Source organism: Pseudophryne corroboree, chromosome 7 (assembly GCF_028390025.1).
Source record: "Pseudophryne corroboree isolate aPseCor3 chromosome 7, aPseCor3.hap2, whole genome shotgun sequence".
Lineage (NCBI taxonomy): Eukaryota > Metazoa > Chordata > Amphibia > Anura > Myobatrachidae > Pseudophryne > Pseudophryne corroboree.
This window is the reverse complement of record NC_086450.1, coordinates 334,156,548-334,177,602: the sequence shown is the minus strand read 5'-3', so window position 1 is coordinate 334,177,602 and position 21,055 is coordinate 334,156,548. Positions and strand designations below refer to the sequence as shown.

Below are 21,055 nucleotides of genomic sequence, written 5' to 3'. Positions count from 1 at the left end.
TTACGTATTAATTTTACTTTTAACTACCAATAGCAACAAATCTTTCTCAGCACGTTATCAATGATAAATGGCAAACAGGAAGGCGAGATGTGAAATTACACAAATGAAAAAAATACAGGAGTGTGCTTGTGTTGCGTATGCAATGTGTACCAAACAGAAATAAAACAGTTTTAAAAGACAATAGCGTACTGTTCTTACCTTCCGGTTTTGGATTCCACCAGCACTCCTACAACGTAGCGATGCAGACGCTTATCTAGTCAGCACTACCGTATCCCTCACCAGCAACACGGATACGAAGGGATACTACCTTCCCGCCCTTTGCTGACAGATAAAGTCTGCTTGTGTTCGCTAGAGCGGATATGTGGAGGACGGACGAGCCGCCAATTGATAAAGCTATTTATCTTATAACATTCACTATATATTGGTAAGAGACTCAGTATGCAATGGGCGTACGGGGTACCGTAATGGTACGCACTTAGCGTAGCAAACGCTAGGCCGTGGTCGAGACGCACGAGCGGCACGTTCGCTCACGGCTTACGCTGGGTATCGAGCACGCTATAGGCGGCCCGAGCACCGTAATGCTACGCTACTAGCGTAGCGGACGCTGTGCCCACGGGAGGAACACGAGCGGCGCAGATGCTCACAGGATGACACACAGTAAACCTTGTATGCAACACACTGAAAGGCTAAGCTTATACTGTAAACCTTGGTCTTGTAATGTTAACACAATGTAACGCTGATTAACCTCTATTACATAAAAGCTGCTTGAGCGATTGAGACGCTCAGAAACCCTCTATACTAGCTAGTGAAACACAGACACCATGCTGAGGTTCCAACACCTTTACTAACGAGATTTAGCTATGTAAAAAGGGGAAAACAGTTAACAGCTTATACACTACAGCTCTAACATAAAACACCCAAACAGAATAACTGAAAATATACAATATACAACAGCGTCTTAATCCTAAACAATAACAGTGAGAGAGAGAGAGAGTATGGCAAATACAAACAGAGAATAAGTTGGTCACAGAGAACTTACACACGTGGGGAATGATCGCTAGCGCAGTCCTGGAACCAGCTCTCTAGTTAGTCAATGATGAAAACCGTTGTGGAGAGTAGACTGAGCTGGCCCTGGCTGGCTGTCCTTATATACACTACATACAGTACACTACAAAGGGCCCTACAATCTCATTGTTCATTGGACACAGGAATCTGTCTTCACATTATAACAAAAGGTCATAGGTTGATTCGAACAGGTGGGCTGTGACTATTTCAAACTGCTCAGGTGGGAGGGAATCTAAGGTTTCCCGCCGCATGGATAATGAACTGCAAATACAGTAAATGTCCATAAACTTCTTATAAACATAACTATAAGCAGGAGCGATTAATCTCTTTTAAACCAACACCGAAATGTTACTAATAATATACTCTTCCGTTGCATACTAAACACCACTGCTCAAAACCTGTCTGACCCTTCGTATCATGTAAAGAAGGATCTCTCTGTCCATGAACCAGTTACACTAAACAAACTTACTGATATTATTAAGGGGACCATAACCTATAAAATACACTGTTCAGATTAACTATGTAACGATCGAGTCGCCCGCCAGACGCACACAAACTCTACCTTAAATGCGCATATCACGCGCCTGAGCGCACGACCGTGGAGGCGCCGTCACGCAACTGCGAATATGCGCACGCACGGGAGAGAACGTGCAGCGGGCAAGCGCATGGGGTTAGTACAAGGCATCATAGGTCGCTATATTTTTCGACTTTGACACTATGGTACGTGATCTATCCACCATAACCCTGTATATCCTTATCCATTAGGAATTTATCTAAGCCATTCTTAAAAGTATTGACTGAGTCTGCCATTACTACTTTCTCAGGCAGGGAATTCCAAACTCGTATTGTCCTTACTGTGAAGAAACCTTTCCACCTCTGTGTGCGGCATCTCCTCTCCTCTAACCTAAGTGGGTGTCCACGTGTTTTCTGTGCTGGTCTTAACAAAAATAGATCCCCTGAAAGCTCTGTGTATTGTTCCATTAAATATTTATAAATGTTGATCATGTCCCCTCTTAATCTCCTCTTTTCTAGTGTGAACATGTCAAGCCTTGCAAGTCTTTCCTGGTATTCCAGCATCTCCAGGACTTGAGCTCCTGTGGTTGACAGGGAGCACAGCACTTCAGAGTTACCTAGAATTGCCGGGAGAGCTCAGTGCTGACGCCACTGGGAGAAGATGCAGCTTTCTGCAAAGCTGCAACTTCTGCCATGACACCCCTGGAACAAGCATTACACCCCTGGCAACAAGCATGACCTCAAGAGTATTAAACCCCTGGCAATGAGCATGACCCCCTTAACAATGAGTATGACACCCCTAGCACCGAGCATTACACCCCTGGCAACGAGCATGACACCCAGAGCATGAATCCCCTGGCAAAGAGCATGGAACCCAGAGCATGAAACCCCTGGCAACGAGCATGGAACCCAGAGCATGAAACCCCTGGCAACAAGCAAGGAACCCAGCGCATGAAACCTCTGCCAATGAGCATGGAACCCAGAGTATGAAATCCCTGGCACCGAGCATGAAACTCAGAGCATGAAACCCCTTGCAATGAGCATGGAACCCAGAGCATGAAACCCCTGGCAATGAGCATAGAACCCAGAGCATGAAACTCTTGGCAATGAGCAGGTAATTTAAAGCAGTAATTAGAAGCCTTACTGTGGGGCATAATGTATAATCGGCATTACAGTGTATGGCATAATGTGTCACAGGCATTACGGTGTGTGGCAAAATGTATTACGGGCATTTTAGTGTGTGGTACAATGTGTTAAGGGCATAATGTATCACGGGCATTACGGTGTGTGGCATAATGTATCACAAGCTTTAAAATGTGTGGCATAATGTATCACAGTCATTGCGGTGTGTGGCATCATGTGACACAGGCATTACGATATGTAGTATAAATTATCACGAGCATTGCGGTGTGTGGTATAATGTGTCAGGGGCATAACGGTGTGTGGCATAATGTATCAAGGGTTCAAGGGTATTGCGGTGTGTGGCATAATACGTCATAGGCATTACAGTGTGTACGATAATGTACGGGCATTGCGGTGTGTTGAATAATGTGTCTTAATGTGTGATAATTTCCCTCTTTTTGGGGGATATCCAATTATTCCCGGTAAAACATCATAGTAACATAGGGGGTAAATCAGACCTGATCGATCGCTCGCTAGCTGTTTTTTGCAGTCCTGCGTTCACATAGTCGCCGCCCACCGGGGAGTGTATTTTCGCTGTGCAAGTGTGCGATCGCATGTGCTATCGAGCGATACAAAAAAAAACACTCCCTGAAAACGGTCAGTTGCCACACACAAACACCTTCTTCCTATCAATCTCCTTGCGATCGGCTGTGCAAATGGATTCTTTGTAAAACCTATTACACAGCAACGACCCGCTTTGTACCCGTGCGACACGCCTGCGCATTGCGGTGCATATGCATGCGCAGTTCTGACCTGATCGCAGCGCTGCGAAAAACGCTAGCGCGAGCGATCAGGTCTGAATTACCCCCATAGTAACGAAGATTCTGAGGTTGAAAAAAGACAACTTGTCCATCGAGTTCAATATGTTTATGGTCTCCTACGCTGTATTATTTTTAGGACTCAAATTATCTATAGTGAATGTCAACCGTTGTGTTATTTTTTCTCTTTTGTTAATGATAGTGCGTGATCTACACACCATAACCCTATATATCCTTATTCTTTATCTAGCCCATTCTTAAAAGTATTGATCGAGTCTGCCATTATTACTTTATCAGGCAGATAATTCCAAACACGTATTGTCTGTACTGTGAAGAAACCTTTTCGCCTCTGCATGCAAAATCTCCTCTCCTCTAACCTAAGCGGGTGTCCACGTGTCCTCTGTGTCGATCTTATAAAATACAGATACTCCGCAAGCTCTGTATATTGTCCCCTTATATATTTATAAGTGTTAATCATGTCCCTTCTTAATCTCCTCTTTTCCAATGTAAACATGTGTAGCCTAGCAAGCCTTTCCTTGTATTCCTGTGTCTCCATCCCTTCTGTCAGTTTGGTCGCCCACCTCTGAACTACTTCCAGGATATCCTTTTTGTAGTATGGTGCCCAAAATTGTGCACAGTATTTAAGATGTGGCCTCACTAGGGATTTATATAATGGGAGTATAACACTCTCATCCATTACATCAATTCCCCGCTTAATGCATGCTAATACCTTGTTCACCCTTTTTGCTGCATTCCTACTTTAGGTACTGCTGCTAAGTTTGTTATCTATGTGAACACCTAAGTCTTTCTCCAGTACAGAATCCCCTAATTCTACCCCATTTAGTGTGTAGGTGGTATTTTTTTCTTTGCTACCAAAGTGCATTACCTTACACTTGCCTGTATTGAACCTCATTCTCCATTTGGCTGCCCATGCTTCCAGTTTAAATAAATCGTTCTGAAGAGACTCCGCATCCCCCACCAAATTTATAACCTTACACAGTTTGGTATCGTCTGAAAAAATTTACACCATGCTCTCTAGAGCTACTGCTAGATCATTTTTGAAAATGTTAAACAGTAGGGGTCCAAGTACAGACCCTTGTGGCACACCACTAAGTACTTCAGTCCAATTTGAAGAAGTTCCATTAACCACAACTCACTGCTCCCTATTATCTAACCATTTCTAACCCAATGGCATATTGTGCTCCCAAGCCACAGTTCTTGTAACTTATAGATAAGTCTCATGTGTGGTACTGTGTCAAAAGCTTTAGCAAAGTCTAAAAAGATTACATCCACGTCCTTACCCTGATCTAGGTTCACACTGTTTCATAAAAGCCTAGTAAGTTTAATTGACATGATCTGTCCTTCACAAATCCATGTTGGTTCCTATTAATAACCTTATTGGCTTCAAGGAACTTCTGTATACTATCCCTTAAAATACCTTCCAGTACTTTCCCCACTATAGATGTAAGACTAACTGGTCTATAGTTACCCGGTTCAGATTTACTTCTCTTTTTGAATATCGGCATGACTTCCGCTATACACTAATCTTTTGGAACCATGCCTGATGTAAGTGAGTAAATAAAAATCAAATATAGGGGTCTAGCTAATTTGGAGTGTAGCTCAATGAGAACCCTTGGGTGATTTCCGTCGGGACCAGGTGATTTGTTAATCTTATTTTTTTTTAAACGGTCACAGACTACTTCCTCACTTAAAAAAGCACTTAGTAGTGGGAGATTATTATTGCTGAAGTTATGTGTTAATCCCGCCATCTAGTCCTCTATTGTGAATACTGATGCAAAAAACTCATTTAATTTTTCCGCTGTCCTTATCGTCTTTGATGAAGACTCCTACATTGTCCTTTAAATGGACTATACTCTCCTTCTTTAATCTTTTGCTGTTGATGTATTTGAAAAACTTTTTGGGGTTTAATTTACTTTCCTTTGCCAATAGCTTTTCAGTTTCTATTTTAGCCGCTCTTATTTTTTTTTTGTATAGTTTGTTACAATCCTTTTAGTACTGCAATGAATCCGCTTTCCCGTCTGATTTATATTTTCTGAATGCTCTCCTCTTTTTGCCCATTATTTCCTTATTCGTTTTGATCTCCCGAAAACACACAGGTTCAGTGAAACCTGTGTGCTTTCAGATGAAACAGCCCCATTTTTGCACGAAAACGGGTCTGTTTCTAGGGATTTTGCTTTGCCTGCCTGATAAGCCTGATAAGTCGCGTCTGGTGCCGGCTTATCGGGGATCATTAGAATTGGAATATTAGCCCCGGTAAATTACCAGGGCTAATAGGATATCATCCTTTATGTAAACTCAGTGAAACCAGTAGTGAGAGTCTTTAACTGCTATGTCTCTTTACCCTCTACAGCCTTTCTCCACTGTGCTCCTTAAATGATTCCAGGTATATAGGTAACTTTATTAACAAAGGTCAAATGTATTTAGTACCCATAGTGAAAACTAAAGAGGCATACAGACGGTGCGATTATGCCTATATTGCAGATTTGCACTAGGCTATATACTGGAAACTCTCCCATTACTTCTGGACTAGATATCCAATAGACAGAACCTTTGTTCATGGGTACTATTCATGGTCATTCAGAAAATAGAAATTAGCCTGGATATCCAAAATGCATACCTCCCAACTGTCCTGATTTTCGCGGGACAGTCCCATTTTTTGGGGCTGTCCCACCCACGGGCTGCAGTGTCCTGCAGTGGGGGATGGGGGGGGGGGCAGTTGGGAGGCTCCTGTCACTGCCACTCTGCTTAGCAGGGCAGTGGTGAATAGACACTGTGCGCATGTGCACGGCATCTATTCACAGGTGACATAGGGAGAGGGGGCATGCCAACAGCTCAGAGAGCGCGCTGGGCATGCCCCCTCAGTGACGGTAAAAGGGGGTGTGACTCGCGACTGCGGCTCTGCCGTGGGGCCACGCCCCCTTTCACGTAGGCCATGCCCCTTTTCGGGCGCATGCACAACAAGGTCCATCTTTGTCATTCGAAAAAGTTGGGAGATATGAAAATGTCCAATCATTCTTGGCAAGTCCTGGTTAAAGAACAATCCTATAATCAATAGGCACTCAAGAGTTGCCTTTCCCTAGGCAACCCTTCAGTCAAAGTTTAGTTAGATCAGTCCATGGATAGTTACTAAATGAGTCTGCTGCATCATTACCCTCATATTACACAGGTCTGCGAAATTTAAGGTATTGAAAGCTTTTTTAATAATACTTTTATATTCTCGATTATACTCCTGTGTACATCAAGAAATAGTATATAAAAACAAATTACCACATCACATTTACCTATAAGGGGGTTACATACATTTCTGATACGTCCTAGATGATGCTGGGGTCCACTTCAGTACTATGGGGTATAGATGGTTCCGCAGGAGCCATGGGCACTTTAAGACTTTTCTAGAGTGTGAACTGGCTTCTCCCTCTATGCCCCTTCACCAGACCTCAGTTTAGAAAATGTGCCCAGGCAGACTGGTTGCACTCTAGTGGAGCTCTACTGAGTTTCACTAAAACACTTTTTATGTTAGGTTTTTTATTTTCAGGGAGACTGCTGGCAACAGTCTCCCTGCTTCGTGGGACTTAGGGGGAAGAAGTAGGAACCAACTTCCTAAAGAGTTTAATGGCTCTGCTTCTTGCTGACAGGGTACTGAAGGGTACTGAACACTAGCTGCGGCTACGCGCTCACTCCCACAGCATGCCGTCACCCCCCTAACAGAGCCAGAAGTTGTATCACCGGAGATCTGCAGAGAGGGATCTCCGGTCATCGTGACGGCTTAAGGTACTGCGCAGCGAGTGGAATGCTGCGCGAACATGCTATCCATAACACAAAGCACAGCAGGGTGCGGGGGGGGGGGGGGGGCGGCGCCCTGGGCAGCATGAAACCTACTCTCACTGGCAAAAGGTAGCATACTTTGTGTTTACACTGTCCTACACCCCCGCCAGTATAAATATCTATTCTAAAAGCTGAGGAACAGTGCCCCATTACAGGGGGTGGGGCTTCTTCCTCAGACAGACAACACACTGCTCAGCGCCATTTTCTCCCAGCAGCTGCAGGGCAAGAAACGCTGATCCTCCTCTCCACTTCTGAATCAAGTATCAGGGTGCAAAAAATGGGGGGGGGTGTAATATTCGGTGCTATAACCTATTGTTCATAATATAAAGCGCTTGAGGATCTCTGTGTACAAAGGCCCTCATTCCGAGTTGGTCGCTGAGATTCATCGCATCGCAAATGTACGAAAACTAAGTGTCTGCGCATGCGCAAAAGCGTAAATACGCATGCGCGAGTACATACGTGCGACATTAGTGCAAAACTGCCAAATTTAAACCAACACGTAACTGGCAAACGACAACGAGGAGTGGCGGAGGCGTGGCGGAGGCGAGACTTCGCAATGCTCCGACATGGGCGTGAAAGTGGGCGTACAGTGTGGGAGTATGCAACTCGCAATGGGCGTGTTTTTCGCAATTATACCTTGTCGCTGTTAAATCTAACATAGGAAACCGTAGCAACCTTCACGCAGCAGCCGAGTAGGTCTGCAGTTACTCTACATTTGCGAAGTACTGTTACCAAGTGTGTATGCAGTAATTAGCTGTTAATTGGAGAGCACATTCATCTGATGGCCAATTACTAGCTAATTACTGCGCAGATGAAAGTTAGCAAATAGCAATTGTCTGAACCAACATTACATGTTTATTCTACTCACATATAAATCACACACACTGCCAAATAAGGTTGTTTTTAGTGTTAAAGTTGGTGTGTAAACATTTTTTTTTTTTTAATGTTTGTAAGAATAACAAATACAAACAAGTGAAATAAACATTTAAATGTAAAGCTGCAACATGTTTGCTAAAGAAACCGACAACCAAATAATGCAGCATACCCTTTCATTTTGTCAGAAATGTAACATTAATTTTTGTTTATAATATTTGACAATGTTTTAAATGATGTCCTGTTGATCAATAGATAAATCTAAAAAGTGTTGTGTCAGTTTACTTAATATGGACATTAAAGTGTGGTGCAAAGCATACCTGTATTTGTTGGATGATGCAATTTTGTGGGAGAAATTGCAGATTGGTCCACAAGTGTCTATATGCTGACCTAATTTTTCTGGAACTAACATTTACCTAATGCATTACCTTGAATAAATTGCACAATTTTTAATTAATTTTTTTTTATTACTGTAGTAAGATTTCACAACATGAAAACAACATGGCTACACGTGAGTCTCACAGGCAGAGATGGACCAAGCAGCAAGCATATGGCACTGACACAAATGATAGAGCAGAACTTAGTACTCTGCAAAATGCAGCTTCTGACTAAATTATAATTTGTAATCAAAAATAATACATATTACACACCCTGCCACACAAAAATTTTGACACAACTGAGAAAGAATTAGGATCAACCACACAAACACAACAATACATAGCACACTAGTAAGAGGAAGATGGCTCTGGTGTTTATACCCAAAAACTCACAGGCTACAATACCTCCAAACATAAATAATACATTTCACTAAGAGGGAGTTATCCATTCTGGCCACACAAGCCAACTCCAAAATAACATAGAGGCAACATGAAAAACATGGGTGCTGGCCATCTGGAGAGACATCACTTTCTTTTTTTTCTCCCCGCCTGAGGCTGTTCTTCTTGGCTTGGTCTGCGGAGCGACCTTCGTTGGGCCTGCCCAGTGGGCTGTTCTTCCTGGGCAGGGGCAGGGGAGGGAGCCGATGTGGGTGGCTCTCTGCCACTGTGGGCAAGGGAGACAGCGATGGCCTGGAGCCCTTGCAAGATGTTATTTGCAAGGCTTTGGAATGAGGAGGCAAGTTGTTCTTGGCCCTGCCTGATCTCTGCCAGACCTTGGCAGAGTTGAGCAACACCTTGCTCAACACTGGTTCGGTGCTCAGTGAGCCGGACAGCTATCTGGCTTACCTCCCGGAGGATCCCGTCTTGAAACGCATTTAGGCTCTCACCATACCTAGCGATTTCAAGCAGGATCTCCGGGATAGCAGAGGGTTGGGTGGGGGGGCCAGTAGGAACCTGCAGAGGTGGGATTTGTGGCCCCACACTGCCAGACCCACTAGGTCCCTCCACCTCAGCCTCAGCCACATAACCCTCCTGTGACTCAAACTGATCATCCCCCTGTGCTGTGTTTTGTGGCAAGCAAATAGAAGAATGTGTGGGAAAAGAGTACAATAAAAAATTAGATTTAATTTTATAAATACTGTTTAAATTGCAGACAAATACATGTGTAAACTTACCTGGCAAGTCATGTCCCGTCAGGATCTCAGGCAGGTCCGTGTCCATATTAGACACCCCTTGGGCCTCCTCATAACTGACACAGGCCATCGCCATCTCCTCCAAGTCTGTAAACTCCACAGCGACAGATGGTCCTCCCCCTGTAGCCCTTGAGGCATTCCACTCCGCAGACCTCTTTGCCTTCAGGCGGGATTTGAAGTCGGCCCACCTACATATGTATTGTGAAAGAGGGGCAAAGTAGAGTATTATTATTTGTGTATGTAAATATCTAGGACACATGTTCGGCTTCTGTTTGCTATACATAACATCACATGTCACTACATTTTTAAGACAACTTAGCACAGAAAAAGGACTGGCAAGATGCACTTAACGTCGTCTAACTTCCTGCGATGTTCTGACGACAGAGCCAACTTCATTCACAGAATGTGTGATGTCCCTCCAGATGCGATCTTTTGTAGCAGCACCCATGTTTTTGGGGCCTCTATGTACTTTGGACATGGCCTGCGTGACCAAGACACGCAACTCCCTCTTAGTGAATGCTGGCTGTCTTTTCTTACGTCTGGAGGTAGCCTGTGAGGTTTCTTCCTGCTGCTCCTCACCATCTTCCTCCTCACTAGCAGCTTCTGTCTGTTGTGTTTGTGTGACTAATGCTGATTCCTCCTCAGTTTGTCCAGTATGTGTGTGTGGCAGGGTATCCCCACTCAATTGTTGGGGCTCAGAAGCAGACATTTGCAGAGTACTAGGTCCTGCCTCTTCACAATCCGCAGAGGCGTATTCCAACATCCGTTTCTGGCACTCTAGGCGTTTTTTCGCCAATGCCATCTGCTGCTCTGCAATGCGGGCCATCTCTGCTGCTATTTCCTCACGAGAAGCCATGTTTGCGATGACGTGTGTACGCCGAGGTGTGTGCTTATTTATACCTACGTGCGGGGCGTTCATTCACACAGGTGTACAGTGTTAATCTTGGTAATGATTGCACTGCTTATTTAAGGGCCTACTTTGCACGCTGTGAGTGTTGGTAGTTTGGAGTTTGTATTTGTCAGTTTGGAGTTTGTTGGGCTGTGCGTGAAGGTGCTATTGTGCTTTTCAGAGTGAGTAATTGTCAAGCATACATTTGTCCGTTTGTTCGCGTTTAGAATATAGACGGTATAGCATTATTTTTGCGAAAATCCGTTTGTGAGTATTCGTGCATTCGTCTTGTTCCTAATTTTTTTTAAAAATTATATTTTTGAGGATTATTTGTAATTCTTTTTATCACATATATATTTGGTTTGTCCATTTTTTACACTAAACCTGTGCTTCAGTGTTGCTGTTTTGTGGACTAATGTTACTATGTTGATCTTACTGTAATTTTTGTTCTCTTGTAGGTGTATTTTTTTGGGTGAAGTAACCCCTTTTTGTTGATTTCAAGGAGTGTGATCTATAACTCGAATTTGCCTGTTGTTTTCTTTGGAGCAGGTAAGTGCCCTTGGCCTGTGTTGGTGCCTGTTTGGGTTAATGGTCTCTATGTTGTTTTTAATGTAATTTTTGGTCTTTTGTAGGTGTTTTTTTTTTGGGTGAAGTAACCCCTTTTTGTTGATTTCAAGGAGTGTGATCTATAACTCGAATTTGCCTGTTGTTTTCTTTGGAGCAGGTAAGTGCCCTTGGCCTGTGTTGGTGCCTGTTTGTGTTACTGGTCTCTATGTTGTTTTTAATGTAATTTTTGGTCTTTTGTAGGTGTATTTTTTTGGGTGAAGTAACCCCTTTTTGTTGATTTCAAGGAGTGTGATCTATAACTCGAATTTGCCTGTTGTTTTCTTTGGAGCAGGTAAGTGCCCTTGGCCTGTGTTGGTGCCTGTTTGTGTTACTGGTCTCTATGTTGTTTTTAATGTAATTTTTGGTCTTTTGTAGGTGTTTTTTTTTGGGTGAAGTAACCCCTTTTTGTTGATTTCAAGGAGTGTGATCTATAACTCGAATTTGCCTGTTGTTTTCTTTGGAGCAGGTAAGTGCCCTTGGCCTGTGTTGGTGCCTGTTTGTGTTACTGGTCTCTATGTTGTTTTTAATGTAATTTTTGGTCTTTTGTAGGTGTTTTTTTTTGGGTGAAGTAACCCCTTTTTGTTGATTTCAAGGAGTGTGATCTATAACTCGAATTTGCCTGTTGTTTTCTTTGGAGCAGGTAAGTGCCCTTGGCCTGTGTTGGTGCCTGTTTGTGTTTGTTCAAAGTGTTTTGCTTATGTTTGTCTGCCATCTTGATAATAAATGTTAAATTTATTTCAAGGATTGTTGTGCAAAGTAGTGCTGTTCTTGCCTGTACTAGCTACTAAAGGGATAACTTTGGTTGTTGTTTTGTAATTTATTTTTAGCCTATTTTGCGAAAATTTTTCGTAGGTGTTTGTGATGTGTTTGATGCTCTGAGTATTGTTTTTTTTTTTTATATATTAAAATGATTTTAAAATATGTAGGTTTCAAACTTTTAATTTGTTTTTTTCCTTTTTGGTATCATTTTCATTTTGATCCTGAATTGAACACAGAAAATATGTCTTATGCTCCTGCAGTAAGTTGACACCCCCTTTTTTTAAAAATGTTTTGTTGCATATTTTTTGAGGTTTGCTTTTGTCTTATTCAACATATCTGTTATATTTTTTTAAAGTGTGTGATGTCAGTGTTTATCGCAGCAGAAGCCCTACCTCCCCAACCCACGGCAGCACTCCCACCCCAACCGCCAGCCCCACAACCACAACCGGCTCCTCATCAACCAAGGCAACGGAGGCGTGCTAGGCCACCAATTTTCCAAACCCGTGTCCTACCTTTTGGGATGCCAGATGATGTTGTTGTGCGTAGATACAGGCTGCCACCACATCTAATCCTAGACACTCTCTCCATAATAGAGAGTGATCTGGAGTCTTCAATTCGGTATCCTACAGCAATACCACCATTGACACAATTCCTTGCTGTGTTACATTTTTTGGCTACAGGCTCTTATCAGCATGTGGTTGGAGACCTGGCTGGCATGTCGCAGGGCCAGTTCAGTAAGGTCCTGCGGCGTGTCTGCCAGGCTTTCCTAAAGCGTGTGAAGCAATTTATTGCTATGCCTTTGGGTGTTGGTGCCCTAGATGTGGTGAAGCGGCAATTTGAGGAAGGTGGTAGTCGCTTCCCACATGTTATTGGGGTTGTGGATGGCACACATGTAGCTATTCAGCCACCAAGACATAATGAAGAAATTTTTAGAAACAGGAAACTGTTTCATTCTCTGAATGTAATGGTTGTTTGTGTGCCATCCCTCCAGATCCTTTCCCTGAATGCAAAGTTTCCCGGAAACTCCCATGATGCGTATGTCATTAGACAATCAGGGATATGGCACAGATTAAGATCAAGTCAACGAGCAGACATGTGGTTATTGGGTGAGTTGGCCCACTATTTTTTGCCTAAAATTACTAATTTTTACAAAATATACTCTTTCTAATTTTTTATTCTCATCAAACAGGAGACCGTGGATATCCTTGCACCCCCTGGCTCATGACTCCTTACCGTAATCCCAGGCCAGGACCACAGACGGCATTTAACTCCGCGCTTACTGCCACTAGGCAGCTGGTGGAGCGCACAATTGGGGTCCTTAAAGGCCGGTTTCGTGTGCTCCACCGCACTGGTGGCGACATCATGTATTCGCCGGAGATGGCAAGTAAACTAGTGGTCCTGTGCGCTATACTACACAACATCGCGGTAAGGAGTAGCGTAGAGCTTCCTCAGACAGAGGAATTGCCTGATGAGGAGCCAGGGGTTGTCCGACACTTCGGTGGGGGGAGTGTTACACGGAGGGGGAGCCAAGTCAGGGCAAGCATTGTTGCAGAATATTTCAGGTATAGTTTTAAAAAAAAAAAATTTATTCTAACAAAAAAAACACAGTATGCTTATGTTCATTTTGTAATGTTGTATTTTTTAAAGCTATTGTAAGGTCATTGTGTAATTATTTTGGTGTGTGGGAATCTGTAATATTTTTGTTCAAAAATATCCGTAAACAGGTTAAGCTTACAATGTGTTATTTGCAAATATAATAATGTTATGTTGCTAAATAGTGTCCTTATTTGTTTTCTTTCCTAAAAACATGTTTTTTTAAACAAACACACAAACAAATGAAAATGAATGTTGACCACTTTGTGACTGTCCAGCTGAATGATCACACAAACTGTGGTGAGTACACAGATATGTTTCGAAATTTAAACAAAACTGTGTGTGTGTCTGTGTCTGTGTTTATGTTGGGGTTTTATTTTTTTTTATTTTTTTTTTATTCCTTCTGCGACTGCGTATTTCCGCTCGTGCGATTTAACACTCTGCTCTTCCCAGCATTGCAAAGATCAATAAAGTTATTAGAAATGACAGCATAGATTTTGGACCAATCACATGCTAACAGACACTATAAATATATGCCCAAATAAGGAAAACGCCATTGCCATGATGCGTGCGGCACCTTTCACCAGGCGGGAGCTCCGCGTCCTGGTTGCGGTGATGGACCGGCGCGTAGGCCGCGTTGGGCGCTTCATCCCAAATCGGGTTAAGCGCGAGGCCTACGCGGAGGTCCGCCACCTACTGCGGTCTCGCGTCCGCAGCAGGCGGACAATCATCCAGCTGGAGAGGAGATGGAGTGATCTCCGCAGGAGGACTCCAGAACTGTTGGCGGAGATCCGACAGCAAATCAGGGAAATGCATGCACGCAGTAAGTTACATTACATAAGATTATTAGCATAAAATTTGCAAATTTACACTAAGTGGTAGGCTACTAGCAACACTGCGTGAACAATTTAAAAAAATAGGACAGTGTGTGTGGTTAGGGCAAACAGTACTGACTGTGTCAAAGTGTTACCAAACAAGTGCATGTTGTACAGAATTAATACCCAGGCAGGAAACTGTACCCAAAAACTTGATCAGTGGTGTCTATATAATAAGGTGGCTTGAATAGTGATCTGGTGATGTTGCCTAGACCAATCAATATGACTCAATGGAATAGATTAAGGAATGAGCGTCCAAATAATTTATTTGAAACATTTTGGTTGCTGGGGCCAACATGAAGAGGATTTTAAAATGTGTTATAAAAAAAAAAAAAAAAATGTGTTTTTTACATGGAACAGAACAGTGTAATTTACAAATGTTTAGTATGTAATTTAACATGCCAAAAAAATTTACCAACAAATATCATTATAGGACGACCACAACGGCAAAGACATCCAGTGAGCCCACATCAGGCAGCTTCTCAGCCCCCTTCCCCTTCTCACTCCCCCTCCACTTCCCAGTCCCCCTCCCATTCTCACTCCCCCTCCACTTCCCAATCCCCCTCAGCTTCCCAGTCCCCCTCAGCTTCCCAGTCCCCCTCAGCTTCCCAGGCCCCCTCAGCTTCCCAGTCCCCCTCAGCTTCCCAGGCCCCCTCAGCTTCCCAGGCCCACTCCCCTTTCCACTCCCCTTCTCAGCCCACCTCTCCTTCTCTTTCTGTGACCCCTTCTCCTCCTTCCCAGTCCCCTTCTCCTTCTACTTCCAACTCCCCTTCTCAGCCCCCCTCACCCTCTATTGGCCTAACATTCTCTCCGCCCCCCTCGCCCTCTCAATCAGACCCACCCTCAGAAATTAGATTCCCAAACCCTCCTCCTTACCCCATCTCTCCTCCTTCCCCAAACCCTCCTCCTTCACCCATCCAGCCTCCTTCCCCCATCCCTCCTCCTTCACCAATCCCTCCTCCTTCCCCCATCCAGCTGCCTTCACCACCCACAGAATGGGCAGAAGAAGCCCCTGATGGGGTCAGTGGTGACCCTAATGTTGCTGAGGAAAGTAAGTGTTTTTACATTTCAGTTCAAAATATGACCTACTTACACTTACAATGTACAAACATGCACTGTTGTACTGTTTTAAATCAGCTAGCAAGGTACACATTTTCATTAATTATTGATGGTGTTCATGTTGCATTGATATTTTTTAGAGTATCATTATATGTAGTGTTTATGTGTGCAATGTGTTGTGTGTCCACTCTAGGTCGACACTAATTAGTTTGACAGGGTTGCCAGGACTACATAGTTTAATATGTGTTTATTTTTCACAAAAACATTTATAGCTGAGTGCAGTTTAGTATGTTGTTAGTCTTTAACACTTGTGCCTCTCTATTCATAATGTTTGCACTTTCAAAACACATGCTTCACTTTGTTAGCAAGCAGAACAACACAATGATTTGTGGTGTTAAAGTTACACTCACAAAATGCTAATTTGTAAAAATTAAACCTGTTTTACCTTATTTCGGAAACTGGATTTACATGGATTGTGGGCATGCTAGGATATGTAGTCCTTCTGAAGATGTTGATATGCAGTGTGATCATGCAGGACCAAACCTCCTTAAATTTAATTCTCTTCAGTCCAGATGTGAATGAATGGCAACATGGTGTTACATTTACTAAGATGGTAGTTATCTTTAACATGGGATGTTGACCATAGCAACCAATAAGATTAGAAATTAAATTGTTATGCCCACTTTTACAAGATAACATGTTTAATTTGTTTGCTTGCTATGGTCTACTTCCCATCTTAAATTGAACTCCCGTAGTAGAAAATGGACAACATGGTGTGGTTCACTTTCTAGTTTAAAAAAAAAACATTGCTGAGCAGGATTGTGTATTATGCTACTGATTTAGCCTTAAGCAGCCATGATGTAGTCACTCAGGCATTAAAGCAGGCCTGTCCAAACTGCGGCCCTCATGCTGGAGAAAAAATACACATCCCAGCATGCCCTGACACAGATTTTGCATTCTCTGACCACAAAACTGGGAAAAGGCATGCTGGTAGATGTAGTTTCACAACAGCTGGAGGCCAGCAGTTTTGACATGCCTGCATTTAAGTGTGCTTTGTGCCTTTCTTGGATAATAAGTAATGTAATTCAGTTATTAATGTTTCTGTTGCTTCTTAATTTCAGATGTTGCAGTTGGAGATCAAACAAGTTTTGGAGGCATTATTGCCAGAATGCGACAACACCTGCATGGTGTTTTAAGTTGTCTGGATGATTTAGAAAAATTTACATGATTTTGTTTTTTTGCAAAAAATCTTAATGTTTTAAAAAATATAAAAAATAAAAAAATTATGATTCAAGTTAACCGGGTGTTGTGCTTATTAATGCAAAAAAGGATCAGCAGAATGGCAGGCAGAAATAGTTTAAATTAAACATTACTCACATGTAACGTAAGTTTACAATTAAAAAATCAGTTAGGAGATTATTGTGTTAATAAACATGTAAACACCTTCATTCACAAACAACATCTTTTAAAAAAGATAAACATTTTTTTTAAATATAATAGTTTTTTTTTAAAACACTTTTACATGTTGATGGCCAATTATGGCAACAAAGTGTTAATCTGTTTTTTTGGCCTGACTTAATTGTTTAGGAACATTATCAATCATTACACTAATTGGATTCGTAATTGACAAGGGCTTGTGTACTTTAAAATGAAAGGGGTAATTTCACTTAATCGCAAAAAAAAATTTAATTTTGCGTTTTACCTTAAAAGTGTGCAATTTTAAGGAAAAATGAGTAAATCTACTAAAACTTAGTATTTTTACGATGAAATATGTGTTTTTGCGAAGGCTTCGCAATGCTGCGATGGTTTCGCATTACTGCGATGTCATTTGGCGTACGCCCACTTTGTGTAATACTGCGTACGAATGTGCAAAAATACGTTGGGGGCGGATGTTCGCAAATTTACTACACTAACGCAACTTTGCGAATATGTTGTGCGACCGAAAAACTGAGCGATCAACTCGGAATGAGGGCCAAAGTACGCGACACAGGGATTTTTTTTGTCTCTGTGTACAAAGTACGCTGCACAGGGATTTTTTCTGTTGGCGCGGAGTTGTGAGCTGGCAATTTCTTGCGTCCTTCTGACAGACTTTACTGTGGGTCTGTCCCCATTAAGCCCCGGAGTGTCTGTGGTGTGATTGTGCACGTGTGTGACATGTTTGAGGCAGGGAGCTCTTCCCCTGAGGGAGCCATTTTAGGGACACAGAGTTGTAATGTGGTGGCGCTGCCGGCACACCACGAGCCTGAATGGGTGAAAGAATTACGTGATAGTGTGAATCATATCAGTAAGAGATTGGATAAGTCTGAGTCTCATGCAGAAAACTGGGGAAAATCTGTTGAAGATGTGATTTTTAATAGTTCTGCCTTAAACCTCATATAGTCTGAGGATTGTCCGTAACATAGCTATAACATCTTAACACTTAATTATAATAAATAAAGACACGGAGACTTGAATTTGGCAGAAATTGTTAGCTATTTATTTAAGTGAACCATTAACTGTGAATAATTAAACTAAAGTATGGTGGCCAGAAAGAACGGCTAAACAACCCTATCCCATAGATAACTATCTTATAAAAAAGAACTGACGTAAACCTTCCAACAAACAAATAGGTATCCGCTCAACCTCCATCCTGACTACCCACCCATGAAGGTGATGAGGCTGCCACCCGTGCAGGCAGTCCAGCAGATGTAAAACCAGTCAGCGAAGGAGAGCGCACCTAAAAATCAACAACCAAACAACCTCCAATCCACTCTTTAATACAACAAATGTTAACTTGCCGTTCTTTCCCGCCAACAGCGAAGTTCTGTTCCACAGAAACTACGCACCGCCACCATACCCCTAACCTACCGAACCAACCACCGAAAACAGATCCTCCAAAAACATAGATAGTCCCTGTCCTGTCAAGTGCACACCATCAGGTCTAAACAAGTAGAAGTACCAAAACTTGATCCGCTGATGCCAAACCACGGCACCGCCATGGGCCACCACAAACTTAGCCACCGTGGCATTCACCTTCCGGCGAGCCACATCGATCGCCCGACAATCCACCACTCCACGCCAACACAACCGTGGCACCATACAAGACCAGATAAGCCTACAGCCTGGCCAAGCGCCCGAAATCACTTGCAGATCCTGAATAATGGCCAATCGAAGATTCACTGCCTTCCTCCTACCTAGGTCATTCCCTCCTAAGTGAATCACCAACAGTTTGGGGATGCCAAACCGCCGAACCTGCTCCATAAGCTTCGCTTTCAGGTCATGCCAAAGCATACCACGCACACCTATCCACCGCACATCATCCGAACCCACAAAGCAAGGAGCCCCTTCCGTAGCCAAAAAATTGGCTGCCCAATAAACATAGGAATGGCCAATCACCCACACATCACCCACACATCACACACATCCACCCGCCAACCTAAAAGGGAAAAAAGAGATAAACAAATGTGAATATGGGAGATAAAACCAAACCCAGCCCAGAACAGGAACCAACTATCAGAACGAGGATCTGCCAAAAAGAAAAATTTGAATAGAGGACTATAACTTTCCTCTTGAACAAGCTTCAGGCCAATCAAAGCAACAGAAAGAAACAAAAGGAAAAAACAAAATAACTAAAAAGGGGGGGGGAGGTTAGAGCTGGGAGGGGGGGGGGGTTTGGGGGGAACACAGAATAACTCGGCTGGAGGTGAAACGGAAAAACCTGCTGAGGAACTTGTAATTAGATGCCAATTAGCCAAATTGAATAAATTAAACCAAATCAGTTCGTCAGTTCAGGCAAAAAATCGCGAAGCACTCCAGACCCCCACTGCCAGCAGTGGCGAGTAGCTAGCCATCCGAGTAGGGAGGACAGTGGAGACAAACAATACAGCACGAACACACTGAACTGAAACACAGAACGCAGTAACACAAACAACATGTTAGTAGAACAAACTTGCTTACGCAACAACGGGCCGAATGGAACGCTTATAAGCCGCCGACTTCCAGCGGCCCAAAGCCTTAATTTCGTCCACAGCGCGCCCTGCAGATGCTGAGGAAGTGGCGGCCCCGATTCTAATGGAATGGGAACCAAAGTCCCTAGGCGAGAGGCCCAAACTGGACAGGCAGCGCCGCATCATCCATGTAAATTGGTACTTCGTCAATGGCGACCCGTCGTAATGCAGGAGCCAAGACCCCTCAGACGAGGGCCTGACCTCCGCATACCGACCAGCCAATGCCACCGGACAACAGTCCCCACCACCCGATGGTGTCAAAGTGAGCCAATGACCTCTACCCATCTGATCAGTTTTGGAGCGGCGCAGCCTGCACAGCACGAACCCCCCACCCACAATAACATCCGCGCGCCGCATAAAGGCCTCTGTTTTCTTAGAAGCCGCAACCAGCTCAGAAACCCTGAATGCACCATGGAACGCCATGGAAAAAGCCAGCTGAAACAGGAGCGTTTCAAAACGGGAGTCCGCCACCCCTGCCACCGCCCCTAAGAGGGAAGAAAGCAGGGACGCATCAATAGGGCGTTGGCCATCGGGAGGCACCGGAGCCGAACGCGCCCAACCTCTAAGCGCCCTTGCCAGCAGGAAACCCTTCATAAAATCCGGCATACCCTTCAATTTAGAATAAAAGGATATGCCGGCGAGGTACCGAGACACCACGGCCCTCGATCTCCCCGTTACGAAAAGTAGCCAAAACAAGCTCTGACCCCTCTTACCTCTAGGCCCTTGGTCACGGGAAAAGTCTTCCCACTCCTCCCAGGCCCGACGGTATCCAGCGAGAGTGGACGGAGCCAAAGACAGCTCTGCTAGCCCTTCCAATCCGCCATGATGACCTGCCAAATATAAGAAGGGCAGGGCAAACCTACCGAATCAGCCTCCGGGGCCAACAAACGGAACCTATCCCACTGCCCCCTGGACAAAGCGTCGGCGATCCCATTATCTACCCCGGGGACGTGTTGCGCCCGAAACAGAATATTGCAGCGCAAACAGGTTAGCACGAGCCGTGACAACACTCGGAGGACCCGCAGGGCCTTAGCCCTTTGGTTGTTAACCGCGTGCACGACCCCCAAGTTATCGCAACAGAAGAGAATATTGCGATCGCGCAGTCGCTCCCCCCAAACCTCCAAGGCCACCATGATGGGAAAGAGCTCCAGCAACAACAGGTCGCCGGTCAGCCCCTCCCTCGACCAAGACTCGGGCCAAGAGGCCGCGCACCAAGCCCCGTCCAGATAACAACCGAACCCAGAGGAGCCCGCCGCATCTGTAAACAACTGCAATTCGAAACTGTCAACGAGTGGGGCCATCCAGATCCGGACACCATTGAAATCCGCCAGGAACGAAACCCACATAGCGAGGTCCCGCCTAATCTCTGCCGAGAAACGGACAAAATGGTGCGGCCTGGACACCCCGGCCGTGAACCGCTCCAACTTCCGGCAAAAAACCCTGCCCATGGGAATCACCCGACAGGCAAAGTTCAACCGACC

General features: G+C 44.0%; 2 protein-coding genes across 2 annotated transcripts in view; both read left to right on the top strand.

Annotated features, from left to right (window-relative positions):
- The window catches only part of PDXDC1 (pyridoxal dependent decarboxylase domain containing 1), a 409,736-nt gene that overhangs the window by 109,126 nt on the left and 279,555 nt on the right, over positions 1 to 21,055 (top strand). Inside the window, exon 2 of the mRNA XM_063934357.1 lies at positions 2,098 to 2,692. The gene's annotated coding sequence lies outside the window, so the exon portion shown is untranslated. The remainder of the gene's footprint in view (positions 1 to 2,097; positions 2,693 to 21,055) is intronic.
- LOC134944162 (uncharacterized) lies at positions 13,121 to 16,816 on the top strand. Its single transcript, XM_063932739.1, has 5 exons — positions 13,121 to 13,167; positions 13,542 to 13,623; positions 13,933 to 13,954; positions 14,963 to 15,580; positions 16,710 to 16,816. The coding sequence occupies exons 1-5, from the start codon at positions 13,121 to 13,123 to the stop codon at positions 16,814 to 16,816; spliced, it is 876 nt and encodes a 291-aa protein (XP_063788809.1).